The 27,390-nt window shown below is 48.8% G+C and overlaps 2 protein-coding genes and 1 long non-coding RNA gene across 3 annotated transcripts; all 3 read left to right on the top strand.

The window, feature by feature from the left end:
• Positions 1 to 5,168: 5,168 nt before the first annotated feature.
• On the top strand, positions 5,169 to 7,745 carry LOC144708259 (uncharacterized). Its single transcript, XM_078581513.1, has one exon. It carries the CDS (start codon positions 5,169 to 5,171, stop codon positions 7,743 to 7,745), a length of 2,577 nt encoding a protein of 858 aa, XP_078437639.1.
• Positions 7,746 to 8,057: 312 nt separating this feature from the next.
• LOC144708765 (uncharacterized) lies at positions 8,058 to 8,840 on the top strand. The gene is made up of 4 exons (XR_013582854.1): positions 8,058 to 8,195; positions 8,279 to 8,392; positions 8,464 to 8,522; positions 8,697 to 8,840. It is a non-coding gene; the product is annotated as an uncharacterized LOC144708765 (long non-coding RNA).
• Positions 8,841 to 25,797: 16,957 nt separating this feature from the next.
• On the top strand, positions 25,798 to 27,390 carry LOC144708402 (Transmembrane amino acid transporter family protein). The gene has a single exon (XM_078581701.1). It carries the CDS (start codon positions 25,981 to 25,983, stop codon positions 27,352 to 27,354), a length of 1,374 nt encoding a protein of 457 aa, XP_078437827.1. The 5' UTR covers positions 25,798 to 25,980; the 3' UTR covers positions 27,355 to 27,390.

Raw genomic sequence — 27,390 nt, 5'->3', positions numbered from 1 at the left:
ATCAAGAAGGGCAGGGGAAGGGGAAAGGGCGATCAAGAAAGGGTAGGGGAAGCGGTTGGGCGATCAAGAATTTCAAGAAAATGGGGGATGAGAATGGGTGGCGTTCAAGAATCGGCGGGAAAGATCAAGAAATGGGGTTAGATGATCAAGAAGCGAGGGTGAAGGGGTGGCGTCCAAGGAAATGTGGGCGAGATGGGCTGGATGAAGGAGAAGGGGGGGGGGGGTGGATGGGTAGAGCCAAGAACCTGGCGTGGTGAGTTCTTGGTGGGTCGCGGGTGGTTCTCCTCGTTGGAGATGATTTCCCGAATGCAGCGCGGCGCCGTAGTCGTCGCGAACCTTCGAGGACGCCCAGAGTGATCTCGATGGGTGCTCTCTCGATTCTTGATTTCAACAGCTTCTTGAAAATCTTCAACGTACCGGAGTGATCTCGACGGTACGGTTGAACACGTCACGCCCGGAGTGATCTCGACGGACAGGACGTGGGCTCTACTCCTCGGAGTGGTCTCGACGAAGAGGTGGGGCTAGCCAAACCCCCTACGCTACGACTACGATAGGGGGAAGATTCTTGAAACAATTTCAATTCAAAAACTTCCAAGTAGTCCCTTGGGCATGCCCTCCCCTTATATAGGGAGGAGGGGTGCCAAGGAGACGTGGGGAGAGGTTGAACCGTCATGAGACGTGGTTCGACCTCTCCTTACAAAATCAAAATACAATCTTAAAATGAAAATAAAGACGAGGATGGGCCCTACGATACTGGCCCAATCCATAATTCGAAATGCAAAGAAAATACACATAGAAAAAACATAAATTGTTCGAACCTACCCGGAGTACTTAAACCCCGGGTTGCGGACGTCGGCACGAGCTGTCTGACGTGGCTGCTGGCGAGTCGTCGTCGGTCGTCCGGCTGATGTCGTCGTCGTCATCAGGTCGTCGTCGGCACGATGGTCCTCCATCAGTTACATAGCGCAGGGCATTCAGGACAAGCGCGGACCAATCATAAGGAAGTGCTGTATTTTTGGTGTGCTACACGCACATGCGCCACGCCGTGCGTGTCGCGCACTACACGCATGACACACAAACATTCGACGGCCAATCGCGTACAGCTTAACTCGCTGCGTGCGACGCAGCGAGTTAAGTGCATATATGGCTTTAGGCGAGTTATCTTCCGTGTGAAGTGCGCACACGCGACGCCGTACGCACGGAAGATAACCCATACGCGATACCATTCTATCGAATAACGATGCATTGTACGCCCTGCGTGCAACGCGTGCAAGAAAGAAAACGTAATGGAATCGGAAGAACAAGTTCTTCCGATTACGCGGCGATAAAGGAGAAAAATGGAGAAATTATTCATCATTCTTGATTGTTCAAGCTGAAGGAAGGATCGCCTAGCCTCCCTCAAGACTAAAGAATCGCCAGGAGTGATTTGGAGACAAATTGGAGCAGAATTCCGCAGATCCGACGCTGGTGTTTTTCATCGAGTTCCAACTAAAATCTGAGAAAACCTTGGCGTTCGTTGCTCGGGATTGGCTCACATTGACTCCCAGATAGCTTTTGGTACATCTAGGTTATCCGTCGTTGATTTTTTTAATCATATTTCATAGTTAATTTTCTGAAATTTGCATTCATTTTTTATGCTCGCCGTCGTTCTTTTTATGTTCCAATTTTACTCATTAAGCTTGTGAATTTTCCGTTCGTTGACACACCAGTTAGCCTAGATCAATTGCCACCATCCTATTTTTAATCACATTTGTTTCATAAATCAAAAAGAATTCCATCTCTAGCGTCCGAAATTCAGCAAATCGTGAATCATATTCACGATTTGTTGTTTGAGGACATATCTACAATTTGAAATTAATTGGTATAAAATGAATAAGAATAATAAAAATTCTGCTTAAACTTCCTAAATCCGTGAGAAATTAATCAAATAAAAATACAATTTGCGAGAAAATATTATCTTAGGCATCCTAGTCCAGGAGAAGTTTGAATTAATCATTAGCAAAAAAAAATTTGGTATTAACTATTGGCATCAATTTTCTTCTATTAACGTTTCTAGTTGACTAAAAATAAAATTTTAAAAATTTATACTTAAGCCACTTCGTAGTGGATTAGTAGTAATTCTTGCCAAGGAGTGTTAACTGATCATAAAATCTGTCAAAAGTAAAAGGAGCTTGGCTAGTAAAACTTGAGTGCTACTCCCTAATTTAGGAAAACTGAATTCACCGTCACCTCCCTAGGATCGACCCCTTACTCAAGTATTAAGGGATATATAAATTTAGTGATTAAGTTCAAAAAACTCCGTAAATAACGACATATAAACGTAAGTTCGAATAACCGCCGTTGATGTAGGTCGACATCCTGTCAGTATTTTCGAGGGTGACCTTGTCATGGTCCGATTGAGGTCTGAGAGATATTCTCCTGGGGTCGCTACGAAGCTTCACGCTCGTAGCGCCAGACCATTCCCGATAGTCCGTGTGATTAACGAGAATGCTTACGTTGTGGGTATTCCCTCTGACTGGGGGATCAGTTCCACCTTTAATGTAAGTGACCTAGCCCCATACCGCCCTATGCTAGAGAGTCTGAGAGACCTAGAGCCTCACACCCCCACTGGCCTGTCGAGTGATGCGAGTGAGGGACCCCATCCTCACCACCTGTTTTGCCTCCTTCCGTACCATCCCCACCAAGGCATGAGCATGTCGAGTTTGTATTGCAAGAAGTAATTAAAGCTGCAGGGGATAAGGTGGATCGCAAGTTCCTTGTTCATTGGCAGGGCCAACCGTCGAGCGAGGACGCGTGGGTTTTGGAGGAAGACTTATGGCGGCTGCGCCCCGAGCTCGTCCAGCCCTTGGACGATATCGTTGGCTAAAACTCGTCGGAGCTGATTTCCTCCCGCCCGGGGAGGATGATGGGGGACCATCTGCAAGCCGGAGCACAAGATCGACCCATTGCGACACACGAGCATCCATGTCGCGAAGGTCGAGCCGACACGAAGGACCTAGAGTTCAAGTACACTGCTTGAGGAGGGAGTTTTCCCAAACCGTTTCCTTAACATCTTCTTGGATTTTCCTTATCGTGTTTTTGGAGGGCCTCTGTGTTTTGGCCCCTCCATCGTATTTTGAACCACATTTTGTTTCAGGGCTCGATTAGGGGTTTTCTCCCTAATTACAAGCTGACCCCTAGGGTTTTCCACTCTCCTCCTATAAAGGGAGAAGGGTTGCCCTAGAGGAAGATGATGAAGAATTGTTGTTTTGCAGATGCTTGTGCAGTGATGAAACCTTCCTAGCCTCCGCCACCGGTAACCTCCGACCACCCGAGCACCGCCTGCTCCTCCAACGCGCTGCCCCGAGCCACTACGATGGATCCATGACGACGCCGGAGGTGCAGGATTCCTTCCCCTCACAACCCATATGAGGATTCCTTCCCCTCCTTGCACTCTTAGTGGGCCTTAACAGGCCTAGTTTATTTTCTTTGTTTTGTTGTTTAAGGGGGGGCCCATGCATCCTTCCTATATAAGGAGGGGGGGGCGCCCCCCCAAAGACACTCTTGAAAGTTATCATATTTTGGGAAGACCAAGAGTCACGACCGTGAGAGGAGAGGGAAGAAGGAAGAAGAAGAAGAAGAAAGAAGAAGAAGAAGAAGAAGAAGAAGAAGAAGAAGAAGAGGAAGAAGAAGAAGAAGAAGAAGAAGAAGAAGAGAGAAGAGAAGAGAAGGAGCCACCCGCGCTGCCGCCGTTCACCGCGCCGCCGTCGATTCCTACGCCATCGCCAACTCCAACGCTGCCGCCGCCATCTCGTGCCGCCACCGTCCCCTACGCCCTCGTCGTCCCCTACGCCGCTACCACCACAACGTCGCCGCCCACTCCAGGGACGCAGCTGTCCCAACGCTGCCGCCGTCCAAGCACCCTACCCTCCTGCAATCGGTTGTCATTTCTCATGCATACGCCGCATCGTGCGACGGCGCTGTCGCGGACCCACCGTCGACCACGCACCTCGAGCCCTGCCTCGCTCCACGCCCGCTGTCGAGCACAACTGCAGGCTCTTGCGACGCCGCCATCGCCTGGACTCTGCTCGTCGCTATTTTCCCCCGTCCCGCACGACCGTTGAGTCGTGACTATCTGCGAGCGGGTGTGTCGCCATTGACCTCACGCGTGCGAACGGATCCTTGCGAACTGCGCCCGCCTGCACCGCTGCAGCGCTCGTGCATGCTACTGCATCTGTAGCACGGTATTGCCTCCCGTAGGAGATCTCTCTCGACCGCCCGCTGGACAACTGCACACGCTGCGCTACATCTGTGAGGCGTCTTGGCTGCGCATCACACTCATCAGCGCACCACGTTCATTCGGGCCCGTGCCCGCCGGCGAGTTGCGCCCGCTGTGCGCAGCACCCGCGACGAGCCGCGACCTCCCGTGTCCAGCGCGCCCGAACCAACGGCTCTGAAATTGATGTTCTTATGACTGGCGATGGACATGAAGGAGACGGAAGGTGCAGCATTGTTCTTCGCAAGCGTGGTGGAGGCCTGCAATTCGTGAATCAGCTGAACGGATATTATGATCCGCTCCACTTTGTGTTGCTATTCCCTTATGGTAGTTCGGGGTGGAGCCTGCAGCTAAAGGAAAGCGTCCAAGTGACAATGAATCAATTCTACGCCTACCACTTCATGGTTCATGACTCATCAAGAGTGCTTCATCTTTCTGGCAGGCTTTTCCAAGAATATGTTGTGGATGCTTACGCAAAAGTTGAAGAATCCCAATTACATTGGATTCGATGTAACCAGGCAACGTTGCGTTCGAGCCTCTATCAAGGGTTGGTTGATCAAGTTGCCACAGACAATGTTGCTATGCCTGCGGGGAGGATGATCATTCCCCCACCTTCTTTTACAGGCGGCCCACGCTACATGCAAGGGTTGTACCAGGACGCTATGGCCATCGTACGAAAGATGGGGAAGCCTGATTTATTTATCACAATGACTTGCAATCCAAAATGGCCCGACATCACACAATCTCTACTACCGGGCCAAAAGGCACAAGATCGATTTGATCTTTGCTGTCGTGTTTTCGGTTGAAACTTAAGGAGCTCCTCCATTTGATAAACAAAAAGGAAGTATACGGCAAAGTAAATGGTCGTGTGTACATTGTCGAATTTCAGAAACGTGGTCTCCCACACGCGCACATGTTGTGGGTATTGGATGCTCCATACAAGCCAAAGACCCCAGAGGACATTGATAAGATAGTGTGCGCTGAAATACCAGATCCCACCGACAAGGATTTGTTCGACTGTGTGACAACACATATGATCCATGGCCCTTGCGGTTCTGCAAACCCAAAATCTCCATGTATGAAGGCAGGAAAGTGCTCTAAGAAGTTCCCAAAAGAATTCGTTGACTCCACACAAGTAAACAATGATGGGTACCCTCTCTACCTACGACGCAATAATGGCCGGGTCATCCAGAAGGGTTTGCATGTCATTGATAATCGCTGGGTTGTTCCATACAATAAATATTTGTGCAAGGCATTCAACTGTCACATTAACGTGGAAATCTGCTCTTCCATTCAGTCAGTGAAGTACCTGTACAAGTATGTCTACAAGGGCCACGATCGCATTCAAGCAAGAGTTTCTCCAACTTCCGCTATTACAGACATTGGCATTGGCAATAATCCTCAAAATAATCCACACGATGAAGCCCAACAGTATCTAGACGCACGATACGTATCTGCATCAGAGGCATTCTGGCGAATCTGTGAATTCAGTATGCAAAAAATGTATCCAACCGTATTTGCCCTACAAGTTCACGACGAGAATATGCAAACCGTGGTGTTCGCAGAAGGAGAAACAATTAGTGAAGTCATGGATAGGTCGGAGCGCACGCCCCTCACAGAGTGGATGCATTACAACCGGGAGCATCCGCAAGATAATCTAGCCAGACAGATGTTGTATTGTGACTTCCCTTCATATTACACGTGGAACGATTCCGCTCGACGTTGGACACGACGTCAACGACAACAATGCATTGGAAGGGTGCACTTTGTGTGCCCTCGTGATAGTGCTCGATACTACCTCCAATTGATGCTTCATCATGTTCCAAGAGCTACATGTTACGCAGATTTACGCACCGTTGCTGGTGTTGTCTATGACATATATCAACAAGCTGTAGCTGCTCGCGGCCTACTCCACTCTGATGTAGAGTTTGACAATGATCTCGCATTGGCATTAGGTGTCGCTTCTCCCCGTCAAGTTCGTGAGCTCTATGCGATGATGTTGCTCTACTGTGAAATCTCCAACCCACTTCTGCTTCTCCGAAAATACCTTGAACCAATGTCGGAGGACATTCGTTTAACCAGCCTGTTAGAAGACGCAAACCAGATACAACAAAAAGTATTGATCGCAATCGAGTCAATCATCCACCACAATGGATCTTCGCTCGCAGCATTCCCAAGATTACCCCAAGGCGTCGAAGTTCAACCAATAGACGCCATAAGTAGGCCAAGTCATGGAAACAACATCAAGAATGCAATCCTTACTGCAAAACACCAACAAGGCATGCTAAATGAAGAACAAAGACAACTTTATGACGTAGTATTCAAAGCCATACAATCGCCAGAACGTGCTGAGGGGAATGTCTTCTTTGTTGATGGGTCTGGTGGATCTAGTAAGATATTTCTCTACTCGGCTATTCTTGCAAAGATAAAGGCCTCTCGCCTCTCAGCAATGTCAACTACGACAAGTGGTATCGCAGCGCTCCTCCTCGAAGGAGGGCGAACGTTGCACTCCACATTCAAGATTCCTATTCCAGTAAATCATGTCTCAACATGTGGATTCTCACCTGATTCGATGATCGGCCGCCAAATTCTCTCAGCAAGTATTATAATTATTGACGAAGCTCCAATGATGCACCGCCATGTTTACGAGACACTCGATCAAACTATTCGTGATTTGATGAAGACTACCGACCCATATTTAGAAAACGTTCCTTTCGGTGGCAAAGTTGTTGTGATGGGAGGCGACTTCAGACAAATGCTCCCAGTCATACAGAAAGGCTCGCGCGCAATGATCATCAACTCAGCCCTCAACCGAAGTGATGTATGGCGCAATTGCTCCATTTTTCGGCTCAAAACAAATGTCCGCGTTTCACCAGACCAACGAGCATGGAGCAAGTTCTTACTTGCCATTGGAGAAGGACGAGTTGGCCCAGATGTCTATCTTCCAAATGAGATCCGCCGGGTCTCCTCTCTATCAGATCTCATTACCCAAGTTTATGGTAACTTGAAAGATGATGATACTCAGTTGTTAGCGAAAACAATTTTAACCCCTCTGAACGATGATGTGGTTGCAGTCAACAACATGGTGCTCGACGTCTTCCCAGGTGAAGCAATGGAGTACTTAAGCTTTGACGCAATCCCCCCTAGAGAAGTCAATAACGAATCTCTGTATCCAACAGAGTTTCTGAACACAATTGATGATGCAACAATGCCGCTCCACAAACTCCGCCTTAAGATCGGATGGATCGTAATCCTTATCCGAAACTTGAACACATTACAAGGCCTATGCAACGGGACTAGGCTCCGAGTGGTTAGCTTTTTTCTAGCAATGGTGCAAGTCAGTATCGTTAGTCAAGGTAATTTCTACGGTGAAGTCCATCTCCTACCACGGATTGCGCTCTACCCGTCTCAATCAAGGCTTCCCTTCCGATTCAAGCGCCTTCAATTCCCAATTCGACTTGCCTTTGCAATGACGATTAATAAATCCTAAGGACAGACTCTCGACACAGTGGGGTAATATCTACCGAATCCACTATTCACTCATGGCCAACTCTATGTTGCCCTCTCAAGAACATGAATCGGTCCAGCAGGAATTGTGTACTGCGATGGTGGCACAAACCGCTTGCACGTGACTAATGTTGTTTACACAGAGATTTTCCAATAGTGGATGTTCAGTAAATGATCGAAGATATGAGCATCTCCATTCTCAGTTACACTCTCAGGTACACTCTCAAACTCGCTCTCCACCACTTATTGCCATGATATCCCAAACTCAACACAACTTAAATTCATCTTACAGGAAGTGATCCTCATCATCATCACCAACATATACTTCATTTCCGTCAATATCGTCATGGCAAAATAACATCACGTGAAAGAGGGCTCTTCCATGATTCGCACCTCCTTCACCTACAACCAAAGAAACAAGCAGACCCACGAGGTGATAAATATTACAGAAATTACTCAACATAAGAGACATAATATTATACTATTCCTCGCTTTGACATACTTTTCTTATTACAGGAGTCGGATAATTATCGAGAAGGTCATAAGTATGGAATATCGTTGGCCACAGCAATGGCAAGGCCACGACAAGACAGATGGACTGTCCATATTGTCACATATGGACCAGGTAAGGTAAGCTCATTCATCCCATGTCACCTATACTATTATTCTCTCTCATTGTCTACAATTCTCCCTATGGACAGCAAGGCCACTAAGCCACAACAACGAAGAAGACATAAGCAAATTTCCGAATATGCACCAGGTAAGTTCTGCTCAGACATCCCATGTCTTCTACAATCTTGGGATTTCCTCTTTCGGATGCTTTTTTGAATACTGTATTTCTTTCGAAACAACCAAACTACACGGTTTCTAAGGCAACTGAACAATTTTTATTCAATTTCATCCTAATAACTCTTTGTTCTCTCCTTCCTCCCAGGTGGAAGGTCACGCTGAGGAAGTTATCTTTGACCATTTACATGCGACGGCTTTCCAATACACTCCACTGGGCCGGACAATACTTAGCTCACCCCAGAATGACAAAACAATTACTCAGCAGCATCTGCTGAACTACATATCAACTCATTACACTGACCCTATAATGGTACTTTTAATTCCATCAAAATTATTTAATAAGACATGAGAATGTTTTTCTTATGTCACTTTGCCATCTTCAGGTCATCTCTGCAACGGGCGCTGTCAAACATCAAGACATTGTGGCTCAAGTGTATAATCCCACAACAGCATCGCAGCTTTGGATTTTTTTACCACAATTGCTCTGAGTGGTTGCTCCGAGTGGCTGAAGATGGGATTCTTTATTGACCATGAATGCAGCTGACAGCGGAAATGTCTGGCGGCATTTTGTAAGGGTGGATCGAAGGACCACTCCGCGTTCCTCTGACGGATTATTCAAGTTTCTCAAAATCTAGTGATCATTTACTGTTAACATTTCTGATTGTAAGAATTTGAGATACTGATTTCCTTCTCTTCCCGGATGAGAACGGCCATGTTTTCTCCCTTCTCTCTCTCTACCTCGCGCGAGCATTGCGAGCGGGCCCCACTAGTAAGAAAATAAAGTGCTTACGCGGGGTACTTGAACCCCGGATGGCGTGCGTTGACTCGAGCCGCTTAACGTGGTTGCTGGCGTCCCTTCGTGCCGTCGTCCCGATGGTCCTCCATCAAGCTGGCAAAAATCATGAAGAAGAAAAAAGCCCTAAAAACCCCCAAGAGGCACAAATGAGAGAAACCTATAAATAGCCTCTTGAGGGTTCATTTTAGGTGGTCGAGAAATTCTGTCAAAACAGGTTAGGGCTTGGAGAATAAGGAGTTCTGCAGACCCTCCAAGAGCTGATGAGCATTGGAGCTGGAGAGAAGGAGCAAGCTGAGGAGTAGCTTGGGCTGGACGACCTCTACCCCGCCGCAAGGACCGTGACACAAGGTGGAGCGACTGCCCAAGTTTCAGTACAGTGTAATTCTCTCCATTTCAGACAATCTAGGTTGGGTTGGAAGATTCACACCAGTGATCTTCCAACGATTCCAACTGACATTGTTTTTGTTTAGTGATTTCAAGTTTTCAGTTCGTTCAAATCGTTCTTCTCGCTTTCCCCAAAAATCTTTCTATCAATCGAGCTTGAAATCCTCACCAGACCGCCAGCGACCAAGGCCGCAGCATAAGCCGCCGGCAGCCAAAGCCGCCAGCAGCATAAGCGCTAGCAGCACAGGCCGCCAGCGGAGCTGCGCACAGCCCGCGCCGCGCGCAGATCTGCCCGCGCGCAACAGACGCCGCGCGCAAGCAGCAGCCCGCGCACAGACGTCGCGCGCTATTGCGTAGCGCGCAGGCACGCAGGCTCGCATGCGCACAAGCAGTAGCCGTGCGCAAGCGCCACGCCGCGAGCAAACCCTCCCTGCGTGCAGGCAATAGCCCGCGCGCAGTAGGATCTGTGCGCAAGCCGCGCCCTTGCGTAGGCACTCTTGCAAACACGAACACCCGCTAGGTGTTTGTGATATTGCCCAACAGCAGGATTAAGTCTAGCAGTGAAGAAGATATTTGTTGAAGATTCTGCTGAACTGAAATTCTTAAAGAATACTCTATAGATTTTACTGAAGATTATTTAGCCTATCTTTATACCTGAATATAGAAATCTAAAAATACAAATCGAAATGAAAAGTAATTACTGCTTTTTATCTGCTCCCTGTGGATCGACACCTTACTCGCCATAAGGCTGTGAGGTTAAAAACATTGTTGCATAAGCTCGAATCCTCACACGATTAACCAGTCAATAACCAGTAAAAACATCCATATTTTGAGCTTATCATCGTCGACGATCACCTTCCACGACGTTATTCAAGATCCAACCAAGGCTTCCAAGAGAGCCCAAGAAACCATCTTCTTGAAGGTTTCTTGGGTGGTTATAGCTCAAGAAGACCCATCCTTGGGCTTAGATCCTCCCTGTCACCGTCGTCGCCTCTGTCATCGTCCTCACCCCGCCACCGTCGCCCTCCACTGCCGCCGACCTCGGATCCTGCCAATGTCCGTGCGCCCGCTGATAAGCCGAAAATAGGGGTGAAAATTACGCAAATTTTTAGCCCTTGTCGTTGGGAATTTTTGGCTTACGCAATAAAATTTATAAAATTCTACTTAATATGTATAGTGATAAGTATGAGTGTCGTCCAAGGGAGGCAAGTAGGAATTTCAATTTGATTTAATTTTTGGTGTTTTAGATCCTAATTAGAGTGAATTTGATCTTCAATGAGGATCAAGTCACCCTAATTAGGTGAGAATTTAGAGAGGGGGGTAGGAGAGATGGGAAGATTAGAAGAATTAAGAGCTCTAAATTTCCTTCTTTGATCCTAATTAAAGGATCCAAGAAATCATTAAGAGAGGTTGAAAGAGGGTTCTTAAAATGAGTTGGGTTGATTTTTCAGATTGATAAGTCAGAACTAAAATGGGGTAAACTGAGACTTCTTAAAATTAAAACTAAATTTTTTATAATTTTCTTTTGTAATGCAATTGAATGCCCAGGTAAAATTCCTCAATTTCTCCTCTCAATCCTAATCAGGGCTTTTACATGCCGCTCAAGCCAAGCGATTTAGAAGTTCAGACTAGAATGGAGATGAAGAAACAAACAACTTAACCTATTTCATTCAAAATGCACAAAAGTTTGAATACAATGAAAGAAAAAAATACCAAAACTGTTGATCCAGGCTGGGACTCCTCTCTGTCTTGCACCTGTGATGAAGCACCCTCCAGAATGAGCTCCCCCTCTTGAAATTTAGCTTTTATACTTAGGTAAAAATCACCATTTTACCCCCCTTTAGTACTTAATATTTATCTATCAATGTAGGCTAGATCTGAATGATCCAACATACAGATAGAAACAGGGGATCAAGACGAACAAATCCATAAAAAAATCATCTCCATCAGACTTCAGGATCAAAAGTTATTAATAAATCAATTTTAAACCAATTTAATCCATTGGATTTAAAATTGATTTATTTATGAGTTTCGTTTTTAAACACGCAATGACGTGTCGCTCTCTCATTGGCTGGCGCATTTTGAATCCTCCTTTTTGCAGAAAAGTCCTTAAAAAGCCTGGAATTGCTTTTGGACGCCGCCCAAAAGTAATTGTGTATATGCCCCTGGCGCACTCTCTCTCCTCCGATTTCTCCTAAAACATTAAAAATATATATTAAAAATTGCAATAAAACCCTGAATGATTTTAAATAGGATCTTTACGCCTGCAGTGGCGACCGAGAGCTGTTTTCAGGGTATTTTTGCTCCGAAAGTTTGCAAAAAGGCACTTGAAAGTTTGAAAATAATAAAAATACTTCTTTTTCTATTAAAAATATACTTTTTTCCTTGAAATAAATACATTTCATCTTCAAATAAATCTCAGAAATATCCTAAAAATTTGTAAAAAATTCTAGAAAATTCACTGATTCATTCCCATGCTGATAAATGTCCAAATAAAATATTAAATATGCCATTTTCATTCAAAAATAATTATTTCGAGCTTCAATAAATCCTTTAAAATTCATAGAATTAACAGAAAATTAGAAAAAAATCAGAAATCACTAGAAAACACTATTTTCATGTAAATATATGATAACAATCCCATTTTATGCTCTTTAAATGCATAAAATCATGCTAATAATATGAAATAAAGACAGAAATTAGGGTGTTATCACCCGCGCATCCTCACGACTCTGTGCGCCGCGCTCGCGACGCCGCGTGTTTACGCACCGCGACGCGCCGCCGCCACTGCGCTCGCGCGCCGCTGCGCCCTGCGGCCCGTACCAGCGCACCGCCGCCGCGTGTCCGCGCCGCGTGCCCATGCTCACGTGCCCCATGCCCGCGCGTCCCCCTGCTCGCGAAGCCTGCGCCGCACTTCCCGCGCTAGCGCACCGCCCGCGCCGCGTGTCCTCGCAACCGCAAGCCGCGCGCGCGAAGTCGCCATGCCTGCGCGCGTTGCGCCACGCAACCTCGTGCCCGTGCGGCCCGCACTGCCGCGCCGCCCTAGCGCGCTCACGCCCGCGCAACCCGCGCGCGCTTCGCGCTCGCGCCACGCGCCCTACGCCCACCAGCATCCGGTGCTGGCCCGCACCAGCGCATCCATCCGTGCCTGCACATCGAGCAGCCGCCTGTTCCGGCCATCCGTCGCGGGTCCAAGCTTTGTCATCGACTTGGGTGCGACTTGTGCCGTGGACTATTAACCAATCAGGTAACCCCCCCCCCCGTCTCTCCTCCGTCAATACCCAGTATTATTACCTATTCCAGTCTCGTCTTCCGCTATCACGTCCTCTGCCAAAATTATAACTCTTGATAGGTTAGCCATTTCGTCGAGTGATAGGAATTTACTTGTGGTTGAAAGGGTGATTGCTGACTTAGACGCCGAACGCCCTAGGGCTGTCAAACGCCCCTCTCATCTTAGACGTCTAGTTGGTCACTAGGGTCATTGGGAGTTTAATTTTTGGATCAATATCTCACCAGTGACCGTCGTGGATTTATTTCCCTATCTGTGAACAGCCATCATTGCTCATTCGAGGTTGTCTTCGTTGTGCATACATTCATATAAATCTCGAACCCGTCCGTCTATTCCTGTGACGTAATACGAGCCGACCGATCCCGGGAGGTCGTATTACATCAAGATGTCAGTTTTGTTGTCTAAGTTCACATTCTACAATGATTCAATCAGTATTTGAATAGCAACTTATCAATCTCTATCTCTATCTCTATCTCTATCTTTATTTCTATCTCTATCTCTATCTCTATCTCTATATCTATCTCTATTTCCATCTCTATCTCCACTGCTATCTCTATCTCTATCCCTATCTATATGTCTATCTCTATCTCTATCTCTATCTCTATCTCAAGATCAATCTCTATCTCTATCTCTATCTCTATCTCTATCTCTATCTCTATCTCTATCTCTATCTCTTTCTCTATCTCCATCTCTAGCTTTATCTCTATCTCTATCTCAATCTCTATTTCTATTTCTATCTCTATCTCTATTTCTATCTCTATCTCTATCTCTATCTCGATCTCTACCGCTATCTCTATCTCTGTTTCTACTTCTGTCTCTATCTCTATCTCTAGCTTTATTTATATCTCGAGTTCTATCTTTATCTATATATCTATCTATATCTTTATCTCTATCTTTATATCTCTATATATCTCTATCTCTATCTCTATATGTAGCCCTATCTGTTTATCTATCTCTATCTCTATATATATATCTCTATATATCTCTATCTCTATCTGCACCCCTATCTGCACATCTATCTCTATCTCTATCTTTATATCTATCTGTACCTCTTTCTCTATCTCCATCTCCGTCTCGATTTATATCTGTATCTCTATCTATATCTTTATATCTTTTTCAATACTTATCTCTATCTCTTTTGCTATCTCTATCTCTACCTCCATGTCTATCTCTATCTCTATCTCTATATCTATATCTATATCTATCTCTATCTCAATCTCTATCTCCATCTCCATCTCCATCTTTATCTCTATCTATATCTCTATCTCTATCTTTATCTGTATCTCTTTCTCTATCTCTATCTCTATCTCTATCCCTATCTCTATTTCTATCTCTATCTCTGTCTCGGTCTCTATCTCTATCTCCAAATCTATATTTATGTCTATTTCTAGCTCTATCTCTGTCTCTATCTCTATCTCCAAATCTACATTTATCTCTATTTCTAGCTCTATCTCTATCGCTATCTCTATCACTACCTTTATCTCTATCTCCATCTCTGTCTCTATATCTATGTCTATCTCTATCTATATTTCAATACTTATCTCTCGATCCCTATCGTTATCTCTCTCTATATCCCTATGTCTACATCGTTCGCTGTCTTTATCTCTATTTCTATCCGATCTCTATTTCTATCTCTATCTCTATCTCTATCTCTATTTATATCTCTATCTCTATCTCTATCCTTTTATATATATATTTCTCTATCTCTATCTCTATCTCTACCTCTATCTCTATCTCTATTTGTACCTCTATCTCTATCTCTAGCTTTATCTCTATGTCTATCTCTATATCTATCTCTATCTCTATCTCTATCTCTATCTCTATCCTTATCTCTATATATATCTCGATGTCTATCTCTATCGCCGTGTTTATCTCCATCTGTATTTCTATCTCTATCGCTACCTGTATCCCTCTCTCTATGTCTATCTCTATCTCTATCTCTATTTCTATATCTATGTGTATCTCTATCTGTATTTCTATCATTATCTCTATATCTATCTCTATCTCAATGTGTATCTTTATCTCTAACTCTATCTCTATATCTCTCTATATCTTTATCTCAACCTTTATCTGTATTTCTACCTCTATCACTATCTTTATCTTTATCTCTATCTCTGCCTCTACTTCTATCGATATAGCTATGTCTCTGTCTATCTTGATCTCTATCTCTATCTCTATCTCTTCCTCTATCTCTATTTCTATTTCTATCTCTATCGCTATCTCTATATCTATTTCTATCTCTATCTCTATCTCTATCTCTATCTATATCTCTATCGCTATCTCTTTATCTATCTGTATTTCTGTCTCTATCTCTATCTCTAGCTCTATCTATTTCTCTCGCTCTTTGTATCTCTCTCTCTCTCTCTTCTTTCTCTTTTTGTTTTTCTATCTCTATCTCTATTTCTATCTTTATCTCTTACTCTATGGCTATGTCTATCTCTACCTCTATCTCTATCACTGTCTCTATCCCTCTGTCTTTCTCTATCTTTATCTCTATCCATATCTCTATATTTATCTCTATCTCTATCACTATTTCTATCTCTATATCTATCTCTATCTATAGCTCTATCTTTATGTCTCTCTCTATCTCAATCTCTATATCTGTCGCTATCTCTATTTCTATCTCTATCTTTATCTTTATCTTTAGCTCTATGTGTATTTCTATCGATATCTCTATCTCTATGCCTATCTCGATCTCTATCTCTGTCTCTACCTGTTTCTCTCTATCACTATCTCAATCTCAATCTCTATCTCTATCTCTATCTCTATCTCTATATATGTATCTATCTCTATGTGTATCTTTGTCTCTATCTCTATCCCTCTGTCTATTTCTATCTTTATCTCTAGCCCTATCTCTATCTTTATTTCTATCTCTATCTTTATTTCTATCTCTATCTTTATTTCTATCTCTATCTCCATCGCCATCTCTGTCTCTATCTCTATCTCTATATCTATTTCTAATTCTATTTCTATTTGTATCGCTAACTCTATCTCTACTGTTATCTCTATCTCTATCTCTATCTGTATCTCTATCGCTATCGCTATCTCTATCTTTATCTCTATCTCTATCAATATCTTTATCTCTATCTCTATCCGCATCTCTATCTCCTTCTCTATCTTTAACTCTATCTCTATCTCTATCCCTTTCTCTATCTCTATCTCTATCTCGATATCTATCGCTATCTCTATCTTTATGTCTATCTCTATCTCCATCTCTATCTCAATGAGGAGCCTGATGGACAGATAGGATTCATCCAGATCATCGAGGCGCGAGGAGCCCCACCCGTGACAGGCCGTGCGTCCGTCCGGCCGTTAGCCAACATCGCTGTCGACACACCCGGCAGCAGTAGAGATAGGATATCACCGCAGGTTGACAACTCCGCTAGACTTCCACGGGCTGCTCAACAGCCGACACCGTTCGTTGATGCGGCCACCCGTACATCGATCTTCTACACGTACATCAAGATCAACGGCAAGGCGTGCAAGGTGATCGTGGATAGCGGTAGTTGCATCAACGCGATCTCAGATACTATGGTCAGCGGCTTAGGGTTGACTTCGATAGAACACCCCACGCCGTACGACGTTTCGTGGATCGACGCTTCATCACTATCTGTGAAGCGCCGCTGCTGGCCCCACGAAGGTGAACACATACGCCGAGGACGTGCTGTGATGTACTACCCATGAAGGTGGGTAGCATCATCCTCGGTCGACCATGGTTATATGATCACGACGTCACCTTAGCAGGGCGCGTGAACACCTGCTCCTTTATGCACCAGGGGCGACGAGTTACGTGGCACCCGTACACCACGAAGCCGGCCAGCAAGCCGGCCGCGACCCGACCAGTAGGGTTAGTGATAGTCCGAGGACCCTTATTCACTCGCGACCTTGGCCGCGAGGGTGACGATACACCTATGTGTCTGGCCGTCACCCTTGACGTCCCTGCTGACAGTGTAGTGACCCCTCGCACCCCAGAGGTTGAGGCTCTCCTATCGGAGTTCGGAGATGTCTTCCCGGAAGAGCTACAAAGCGGATTACCCCCGATGAGGAACATACAGCATGCCATCGACTTGGTGCCCGGCGCGTCGCTTCCGAACCTACCGCATTACCGCATGGAGCCGCCGAAGTACGAGGAGTTGCTACGGCAAGTGAGGGAGCTTTTGGGGAAGGACCTCATTCAGAAGAGCATGAGCCCCTGCGCAGTACCCGCTCTCCTAGCGCCGAAGAAGGATGGCACGTGGCGCATGTGTTGCGATAGCCGTGCCATCAACAAGATAACGGTCAAGTACCGTTTTCCCATTCCGCGTGTGCAGGATCTATTCGACATGATGGCAGGATCCACTATCTTCTCCAAGATAGACTTGAGGAGTGGATACCATCAAGTACGGATCCGTCCTGGTGACGAATGGAAGACCGCCTTTAAGATAAAGGACGGTTTATATGAGTGGAGGGTTATGCCTTTCGGCCTCTCCAACGCGCCCAGTACCTTCCAACGTCTCATGAACGAGGTACTACGCGCCTTCATAGGGAAGTTCGTGGTCGTCTACTTCGATGACATCCTCGTCTACAGCAGATCTAGAGACGAGCATGCAGACCACCTTCGGCAGGTCTGCACCATCCTACGGCAGGAGCAGCTCTACGCCCACCCCAAGAAGTGTAGCTTCCTTGCGTCCGAGGTTGCCTTCTTAGGGTTCATCGTGTCCGCCCAGGGCGTTGCCGCCGCCCCTCCGCACCAATCAACCTCCGGCGATATCCTATCTCTACTGCTGCCGGGTGTGTCGATAGCGATGTTGGCTAACGGCCGGACGGACGCACGGCCTGTCACGGGTGGGGCTCCTCGCGCCTCGATGATCCGGATGAATCCTATCTGTCCATCGGGCTCCTCGTACTCAAGGGCGCATTCCTCATTCCCGTGATAGTGGTCCTCCTGGGGTACGTCGGCTCCATCGCAATAATCCTGTTCGGTTTCCCCGACATCAATCAAAAGTGTAGATGGGCATTGGTGTGCCCGGTGCCCTCGTCCTTGGCATTTGTAGCACGTGATGTGTGCTTGACTTGGTGCAGCGCTACGGGCCGGGGCATCGCCGGTCGAGGCCCGGGCTTGCGGGGTAGACCCCACTGAGGTGGTTGGGGTCGTTCCTTGGCCCCCGGTGACCGGTGCGACCCGAGTGGTCGCGGGTAGGGTGGAACGAGCGGGTGCAAGCTGAACCGTAGGAACTCGCGGTGTGGTGTGCGCGTTGGGCGCCGGGGTGTCTTCGACAGGCGGATCCATGTGTTCCACTAGGTGGTATGCCTCGTTGACCTCTACCGGTTGGCAGTCGAGGACCTTGCTGCGCAAGGCGGGCCGAAGGCCGTGGGCGAAGAGGCCGATGATGACGCGGGGATCCTCCACGAAACGGCAACGCATCCGGCATTCCTCGAAAGCCTCGATGTACTCCGACACCGGGAGTCGACCTTGCTTAAGGTCGAGCCACGAGAGGAAGAGTGTCATCTGGTACTGACGAGGAACGTACTTGTTCCTTAGCTTCCGCGCCATTTCTGCCCACGACATGATGGGCTGTCCTCGTCGTTCGGCCGAGAATTGCTCATTCTCCCAGAAGATCTTGGCTTGTCCGTAAAGCCGTGTCTCCGCGTACTCGACGCAAAGGTCGTTATCCATCCTGTACCACCTAAAATACGAGTTCATTTTTGATTCCCAGTCGATGAACTCCTTGGGCTTCCTCGAGCCCTCGTAGACGGGTACGTCGGCGCGCACGCTCCTCTGGATGCGTGCACGATGCTCCTCGCGCCGACGCTCGTCATCATCATAGTGCCGCTCGAGCACGGGGTAGTCCCCTCGTCGCTGGTCCATGGGGCGACGGGGCGGGAATGGGTCGTGTCTGCAGTCGTCCCCGTGGTAGGGACGACCATCCCGCGGTGCCCGGTCCAAAGGCACCGAACGATGTGGTGGTGGGCATGCACCGTCAGCCCCGTAATATGGCGGGGGTGGCGGCCGTGGGTAGTCCTCGCGTCGTGCCGGTGGCTCGTCGAACCACGGACCACGGGGAGGAACGGGGTCGAACCGACGAGCCGGATAGTCACGGCTTGGGTCGCGCTCGTACTGACGTATTGGGAGATCAGGTCGAGCATAAGGGACCCCGTCGTAGCCACGGGCGTAGTCGTCCCGCGGGCGATGCATGTCCCAAGCGCGGACATCCTGTGGGTTGCGCACGGGCTCCCTAGCTAGGCGTACCGGTGGCGGTACGCCGTAAAATGGGCGATTAGGGACCTCGTAATCATCAGCAAGGTCCGGGTCGGGGTGGCCACGGTATTCGGGTCTACCAGCCCCGTAAGGGGGGCGAGGGGGGCCTCGTGCATCCGGTCCCGCCTCAACTCCGTGCTCGGACACTCGGGTGTCGGCGAGCATCCGCTCCAAGCGCTCCGCCCTAGCTGCCGATGCGCGACGTTGAGCTCCTTGGTCTTCCAGAAGTTCTTCTCTTGGCGGGTACTGGCGAGTGGCGCCTCTTCGTCCTCGTCCTCTACCCCGTGCAGGGGTCGCCTGGGAGTACTCGGCGACGGAGATTTCCGTGTGGTGGTCGCCGCGTGGTATCCCGGTCTTCGTAGTCACCGATCGGGAGTCGCCGAGGACGCGCGTGTGCCGCGTGGGAGTGCTGGGACGGCGTGAACCACCGGCGATGCCGGTGATCTCGATGCGCTGGAGCACCCGTGACGCCGGGTGGGACAGGCGTGTCCTCGATATGGGGTAAGGTAGGATCCGCAACCGGCGAGGCCGGTTGAGGTCCCGAGAGGGCAATCTCGTTGCCTCTCTCGCTCGCGACGTTCGACTTCGTCGCGGGAGGTAGAACCTCAGCGTTGCGCCATCCGTGCGGATCGCGCCTCACGCCATTCCCGGGTACCGATATGGATGCACGAAATCGATGGATGCGATGCACTAGATGCGATGCGATGCGATGCGAAGTCGGAGACGTCTGTGGGTGACCAGCCGGGCTCTGATACCAATTTGATGCCGGACGTCATCTCAGCGGCGTCCACCGTCACCGAGGGTAGGAACCGGTGTCGATCTAACTAATCGGTTTACGTCCACGACGTCAACCGACGGATATGCGGAGAACAGAAATGCATGTATGACGATAACGAGGACGATGGTTCTACTATGGTACGTGCAATGCGCCGACAAGCTATGAGAGCCAATCCGGAGCGGGGACGGGGTCGCCTAGGTAGGTTGAACCAGCCCTCCAAGTCGTCCGAGGTGGGTCGAGGCGCGCGCGCCGTCGAATGGGGTAACTCCCACCGAACGCCACGCGCGTCGGGCGTCCGACTGCATCGACAGGTAAGACGCTCGTCTTTGTTTCGTCGTTCTCTCAATCTGTCTCACTCACCTATCTAACCCGAGCGTGGTGGAGGCAATACGAAAGAATACTGAAGGAAATAAATGACGTAAAGAGGCGAGGGAAGCAGAGTACCTTCGTCGCGCTAGCGACGGGATCTTCGGACCAACTGGTTCCGGAGGAGGGAGTTGTCGGGGGCGCCGGAGGTTGACTGGTGCGGAGGGGCGGCGGCGTCGGTGTGAGCGGAACGGGAATCCCAGCGTCGCTCGGATCACGAACCTCGGCGGCCTCGGCGTTCAGAGCGGCAGGCAACGATCCGGGCGAGGGAGGGCGTGCACGACGGCCCGGGCGCAGGAGTTCGGCGCGGGCGGACTCGTGGCCGGAACAGCAGGGCGATGACGGGTTGGCGAGGTCCGGCGCGGGAGGCGCGCGGCTGGTCTGGCGGCAGAGGGCAGCCGCGCGGCCGAGGCGACGCGTCGCGGCGCGACGGCGCGTCCCGGGCGGTTGGCGTCGCCCGCGCGGGGCAGCTGTCCCGTCGCGGCGGAGGTGTCCAGCGCGAGGTGGCCCGTCGCGGCGGGCTGCCCTTGCGGCGGGCTGCCTTGCGGCGGCTGCGCCGCGCGGCGGCGCGCGCGTGGCGGCAGTGCTGCTCGAGCCGCGGGGCGGCGCGGCGGCGGCGGCGGCGGCAGACGGAGGGCAGCCGCGCGCTGAGGCGGCGCGCCGCTGGTCTCCTTCCCTTCCCCTTCTCTTCCCTTTCTCTTCTTCCTCTCTTCTTCTTCTTCTTTCTCCTCTTCTTCTTCTTTCTTCTCTTCTTCTCCACGACCTGACCCTTCTTTCTCAAAATGCAATTCTTCAAAAATTAGGTCAAGGTAAGGGAAGCGCCCACCTCTTCCCCTTATATATGGGTGAAGATGGCCCTTCCTTAAGTCCAATAACACAAAATAAAAGGGAGAGAAAATAAGCAAGAAAATAGGAAACGGGCTTGTCAGGCCCAACATAACAAAAAAAGGGGGGAAAAGGGTTCCTCCTATGGGCCCTTCCCCCGCTACACGACAATACGAATAAAGGGAAAACTATAAGATAAAGTAACTGACTGTAACGGTGTGCTCCGGTGGTCGGCGTCCGCGTCATGCCGAGTAACGGAATGCGGGATCCCGTGTTGCTGCGGCGGCTCGTCGTGGTGGCTGGACTCGTCTCGTTGGCGAGCTGGGTAGTGCCGGCTCCTCGGGTGCTGAGTCGGGGAAGTCATGCTGCTCCTCTGCTGCTGGCTCGATGACCTCCGGTGGTGACGCGCCATCAGGTGGTAGCTGACGACGGTGACGATGGCGGCGAGGGCGGCGACAACCTGAGGGAGAAGGGGAGACTAGGGCAAGTCCTCCAAGAAGAGTTAAAGAAACTCAATTCCTGAATTATGACTTGCCTAATTGTTTCTTGAAGCATTGGCCTATACATATAGGCCTTGGATGAAAGAGAAAAAACAGTTAAAAGAAATAAAAATAAACACGAGCGACCTAACGAGCGACGTGGTTTTGTGTCACGTCAAGGGGCAGTTTTGGATCTGCCTTGGGCGACGTGTCAGGATGCGTGAAGGGGCGTGCATGGGTGGAGACGTGCCTGATGCTGGCGTGTTGACTTGATCCGGTGACGATGGCGGCATGTCTTCAGCAGTCGTGTTGACTTCAGATGACGGTGGTGATGCGTCCGGTGTCGATGCATTGACGTCATCGCCACCAATTCCCCCCGGGTGCGAAGAACTCGACTCCATCGAGTAAGTGTTAGAAGACTCCAACGGGGTCACCATGTCGAGGCAAAGGCAAGCTAGGTCCTCTTCTGTGATCTAGGTGTCGTCCGTCGACAATTTTCCCTGCCAACAAACAAGAAACTTGCGCACCGTCCCACCTTTGGTGAAGGTGATTACTTCGTCCACTATAGCCTAGACATTCTCTTGCTGATTAGAAGGTAGTGAGGGAGGGGTGGACAAGTCAAACTCACTCACTAGGAAGTCCGAGGGCAGAAAAGGGTGATTAGATGAAAGAGGTGGGGCTTTAAACGCAACTAAATCCGAAGTATTGAAAGTGGTGCTTATCCCCCACGTGGAGGGTATGTCGACGGCATAGGCATTTTCTCCTACTCGTAGTCTCGACAAAGGAGAGATGAAGCCAACGCCGATTCTTCAAATCTTGATTCTTCAAGGGAGACCTCGGAGTAGTCTCGATGAGGAATTCGATGAGAGCCCCAAGAGATGCCGATTCTTGAATTCTTTAGGCGACCTCGGAGTAGTATCGACGAGGGCGATGGAGGACGTCTCACGGAGTGGTCTCGACGTGAAGATGTGAGGCTCTAACCCACAGAGTAGTCTCGACGTGGGACGAGAGTAGCCACTTCTTCTTTCAACACTCTAACTCCTATCTATCTCTATCTCTCTAAGAACTAAGATACCGGAACACACAATTTTCAATTCAACAATGCCTGCCTTCACTTGGGCATGCTATCCCCTAATTCAGTGAGGATAGGTGCCAAGTGATGTCATGTAGAGGACGAACCATCGCGAGACGTGGTTCGGCCTCTATTCAACGGTTACAAGCGAAAGGGAAACATAACATAGACGAGGCCCAAACACCGGCCCAGTCCGTAAGATCCAAGAACAAAATTACAACAAGACAAAAAAAAATACAAAAATAGAGGATGCTTACGCGGAGTACTTAAACCTCTGATGGCGAGCATCGGCGCGAGCAGCCAGGCGTGGTTGGACTCGTCCCATCCCGGCGTCAGCTGGATGGTCCCCCATCACTCCTACCTCCCTCTCTAAATTCTTTGTCTAATTAGGTTGATTTGATCTTCATTGAAGATCCAATTAATCCTCATTATTGAAAAAATCATCGAATTGAACTCCTTACTAGCCTCCCTTGGACGATACCTCTACTCATCATTGTGCATCTTAAGTGAGGTTTTATAAATTTTATTGTATAAGCTAAAATTGACAACGACAAGGGTTTAAAAATTGCAGAAAGTTCACCCCTATTCTTAGGTTTGGTTTGATCTTCTCATAAAATTCTCTAAAAAGCATCATTTCTATCATCCTTCACATCCACCCATTCCAGCTTTTTCATCTCTCCATATCACCCTCCATCCCATCATTCCACTATTCATTCATCACTATTTCTACCATAAAGGGATCTATCCTCGTTTCTACTTCCATATCCATCATCTCTCCTCTCCATTTTCATCAAAATCGTCCCCCATTCACATAGCCCATAGGGTGTTCGATGAAACTCCTCTTGGGAAGTTTTCTCTAAAAAGCTCCTAAAATTGTAAAAACCTATTCCTCTCATATCAAGATTACTACAGTAACTAATCTATCTTGTTTTAACCTCCTTAAATCTATAGAACACCTCTCTCACCTCTCCATTCTCTTACCTATAAGTATCTCTTCTTCTCTTTATTAGTCATCTAAGCTCATTACCTTGGCTCCTTGAGGATTCGACCCTTGTCTATATACTAGTGAGAAAAGTATAAATCTATTGCATGAATTCAAAATACAACAACGATATAAATCAACGCAAATTTTGAGTTTAGAATTTTGATAATGCTGATATAACATTACAAAACATTGAACCAATATGCAACACTGTGATACTTTTGCATAGTAATTTTTGGGCTAAAACTTTGCGGATTAGTGAACTATTAGACAATTCTGAAGCCTTTTTTCTCTATTTAGTGAATTTAGTAACCCAGTAGCCTTTGATAAACCAATACATGTAGCTCTGAATGCACTATTAATGAGTAGATGACACAATAAATAATGCAGCTGTTTTAACCTTGAATTAGAATATTAAACGATAAAATACAAAGCACTCAAAATCTTTTCAAGGTTCCTCTGTAATTTGAATTCCAAGATATATCAAGCTCATCATCTATTAATTATATTTATAATACCAAGGCTGAGAAATCATTTGATGATACCTTTTAGTAATTATGGCCATTCTTAAAATTAGATCATCTTTTCAGACTTAGAGCGTAGTGACCTGGAATATAGGTTTTAAGGACCCTTAGAGGACCAAACCTTTGTGAATATTTGTTTTTCACAGATAGAACACAAAAAAATCAACTTTCTTAGGCATCTATTTCCCATATTCATTAATACGTAGTCCAGAACGAGTGATCTGAGGGATGATAAGACTTCAAGGCCAAAAGTCGCATTCGCTGTTATCCTGATTAACTATGAGAAACAGTGGTATTTTAGTGCTGAGAACTTTCTTCAACTTCCGGTTCAAGATGGGATACTACTAATTTATTAGTATGCAGCAATTCAGGACAGAAATTTGTTGAAGGCCAAACAAAATTGAATTTGCATGCACGGACATGAAAATCAAATGAAACCACACGAAATTCTCATGCTCTGTCCACTCTCAATTTTGAGAGCCGTGTCGCCAAAAATATTTAATGTAGAATTAGTGATCACATCAAACACCAGAAATGGGATAATGACTCTTAAGTTTCCCTTTAAGAACTGTTACATCTCTCCGGTTAGGGCGTCGGGATGACAGCTATTATTGTTGTGGCCCCCTATCGTGTGACCGGGTTTCTGAAATTTGACTAGGGCAAAGTGCGAAGATGAAAAATCCACACGCACCGCGTCTTCTAGGTTGGGGAAGACGAAGAGTAACTCCTTTCTCTCTCCCCTCTCTCTCTCTCCCCCTTTCTCTGTCTCTCTGTATCTATATCTCTGTCTCTCTCTGCCTCGATCTCTCTCTCTCTCTCTCAGCCTCTCTCTCTCTCTGCCTCTATCTCTCTTTCTCTGCCTCAATCTCTCTTTGTCTCTCTCTACCTCTATATCTCTCTCTGCCTTAATCTCTCTTTAACTCTCTTTCTATATCTCTCTGCCTTAATCTCTCTTTGTCTTTCTCTCTGTCTCTCTGTATCTCTATCTCTGTCTCTCTCCGCCTCGATCTCTCTCTCTCTCAGCCTCTCTCTCTCTCTGCCTCTCTCTCTCTCTCTCTCTCCCTCAATCTCTCTTTGTCTCTCTCTACCTCTATATCTCTCTCTGCCATAATCTATCTTTATCTCTCTCTCTACCTCTATATATCTCTGCCTTAATCTCTCTTTGTCTTTCTCTACCCCAATTCCCCTCTGCCTCAGTATCTCTCTCTCTCTCTTATACTCTCTCTTTCTGCCTCTGCCTCTCTCTTTGACTCTCTCTCTCTCGCTACATATCTCACCCTGTCCCTATTTCTATATACATCTCTCTCTCGCTAAATATCTCACTCTGTCCCTATCTCTATCTCTCTCTCTTTCCCTATCCCTCTATAGCTCCCTCTCTCTCTATCTCTCACTCTGTCCTTATCTCAATCTAACATCTCTCTCTATATATCTCGCTCTGTCCCTATCTCAATCTAATCTCTCTCTCTCTCTCTCTCTCTCTCTCTCTCTCTCTCTCTCTCTCTCTCTCTCTCTTTAAAAGACTCGATCTTGGCCCAAAATCGCGTCGTTGACAGAGATCTGAAGAGAAAGAAAGAAGCCCACGTCGGCGCGCCCCTCTCCAGCGCCGCGTCGGCGTCGGCGTCTCCCTCCCTGCCCAACCCAAGCCAAGAAATCCCCATCAAGCAACCCTCTTCTCCCCACCCCGATCGCACCCCCAATGGACACCCGCTACACCTCCGTGCCCGTCTCCCCGTCCGTCGAACTCCAGCCCTTCCCCGACAAGGCCGACCTCCCCCTCATCGCGCCCGGCCCGTCCCCCGACCGGCCTGCCGCCGCCGCCTCCGCCGGCGTCCCCGGCGCCGTCTTCAACCTCACCACTACCGTCGTCGGCGCCGGCATCATGGCCCTCCCCGCCGCCATGAAATCCCTCGGCCTCCTCCCCGGCCTCCTCTCCATCGCCCTCCTCGGCGCCCTCTCCGAGCTCAGCATCGAGCTCCTCGTCCGCTACGCCGTCCTCGCCGGCGCCGCCACCTACGGCGACCTCGTCGCGGCGGCGCTCGGCCGCGCCGCCCGCGTCGCCGCCGAGACCTGCATCGTCGTCAACAACGCCGGCATCCTCATCGTCTACCTGATCATCGTCGGCGACGTCCTCTCCGGCTCGCCCAACCACACCGGCGTCCTCTACCAGTGGCTCGGCCGCGGCCCGTGGGAGTCCCGCGCCCTCGTCATCCTCATCGTCGTCCTCGCCGTCATCGCCCCGCTCTGCTCTCTCGAAAAGATCGAATCTTTGACCATCTCCTCGGCCGCCTCGGTCGCGCTGGCCGTCTTCTTCGTCGTCGTCTCCTGCGCCATGGCCGCGGCCAGGGCGACCCAGGGCGCCACCGCGGCGCCGAGACTCGGGCCCGACGTTAGCTCCTCGGCCGCCGTCCTCGAGCTCCTCCTCGTTATCCCCATCATGACCAACGCCTACGTCTGCCACTTCAACGTGCAGCCCATCTACAACGAGCTGCCGTCGCCGTCGCCGGAGAAGATGAACAGAGTGAGCCGGGTCACGGTCGCGGTCTGCGTGGCGGTGTACGCGGCCACCGCCGTGTCCGGGTTCGTGCTGTTCGGGGACGAGACGGAGTACGACGTGCTGATCAACTTCGACAGGGACTTGGGGTTCCGCTTCGGGTCGGCCTTGAACGATATGGTGAGGGTGGGGTACGTGTTGCACTTGGTGTTGGTATTCCCCGTTATTCATTTCTCGTTGAGGGAGACGGTGGGGAAGGCGGTGTTTAAGGGGAAGGGGCGGCGGGCGGGGTGGAAGACGGCGGGGCTGACGGCGGCGCTACTGGCGGCGGTGTACGTGGGGTCGACGGCAGTGCCGAACATCGGGGACGCGTTCAAGTTCACGGGGGCGACGACGGGGCTGGCGCTGGGGTTTATATTTCCGGCGCTGGTGGCACTGAGGATGGGGGACCCGGGGAAGAAGCCGCAGAGGGCGTGGGAGAACAAGTCCGCCCGAGCGATGCTGCTCCTCGCCTCCGTCGCCGCCCTTGTCGGCGTCGCCGGCAATGTCTTTAGTCTCGTCAAGGACCACCGCAGCTGATTCATCTCTTTCTATATAATCTCTCTTTTTATATAA

Source organism: Wolffia australiana, chromosome 10 (assembly GCF_029677425.1).
Source record: "Wolffia australiana isolate 7733 chromosome 10, ASM2967742v1".
Classification (NCBI taxonomy): domain Eukaryota; kingdom Viridiplantae; phylum Streptophyta; class Magnoliopsida; order Alismatales; family Araceae; genus Wolffia; species Wolffia australiana.
The sequence above is the reverse complement of the archived record's forward strand: the minus strand, read 5'-3'. Positions and strand labels throughout refer to the sequence as shown.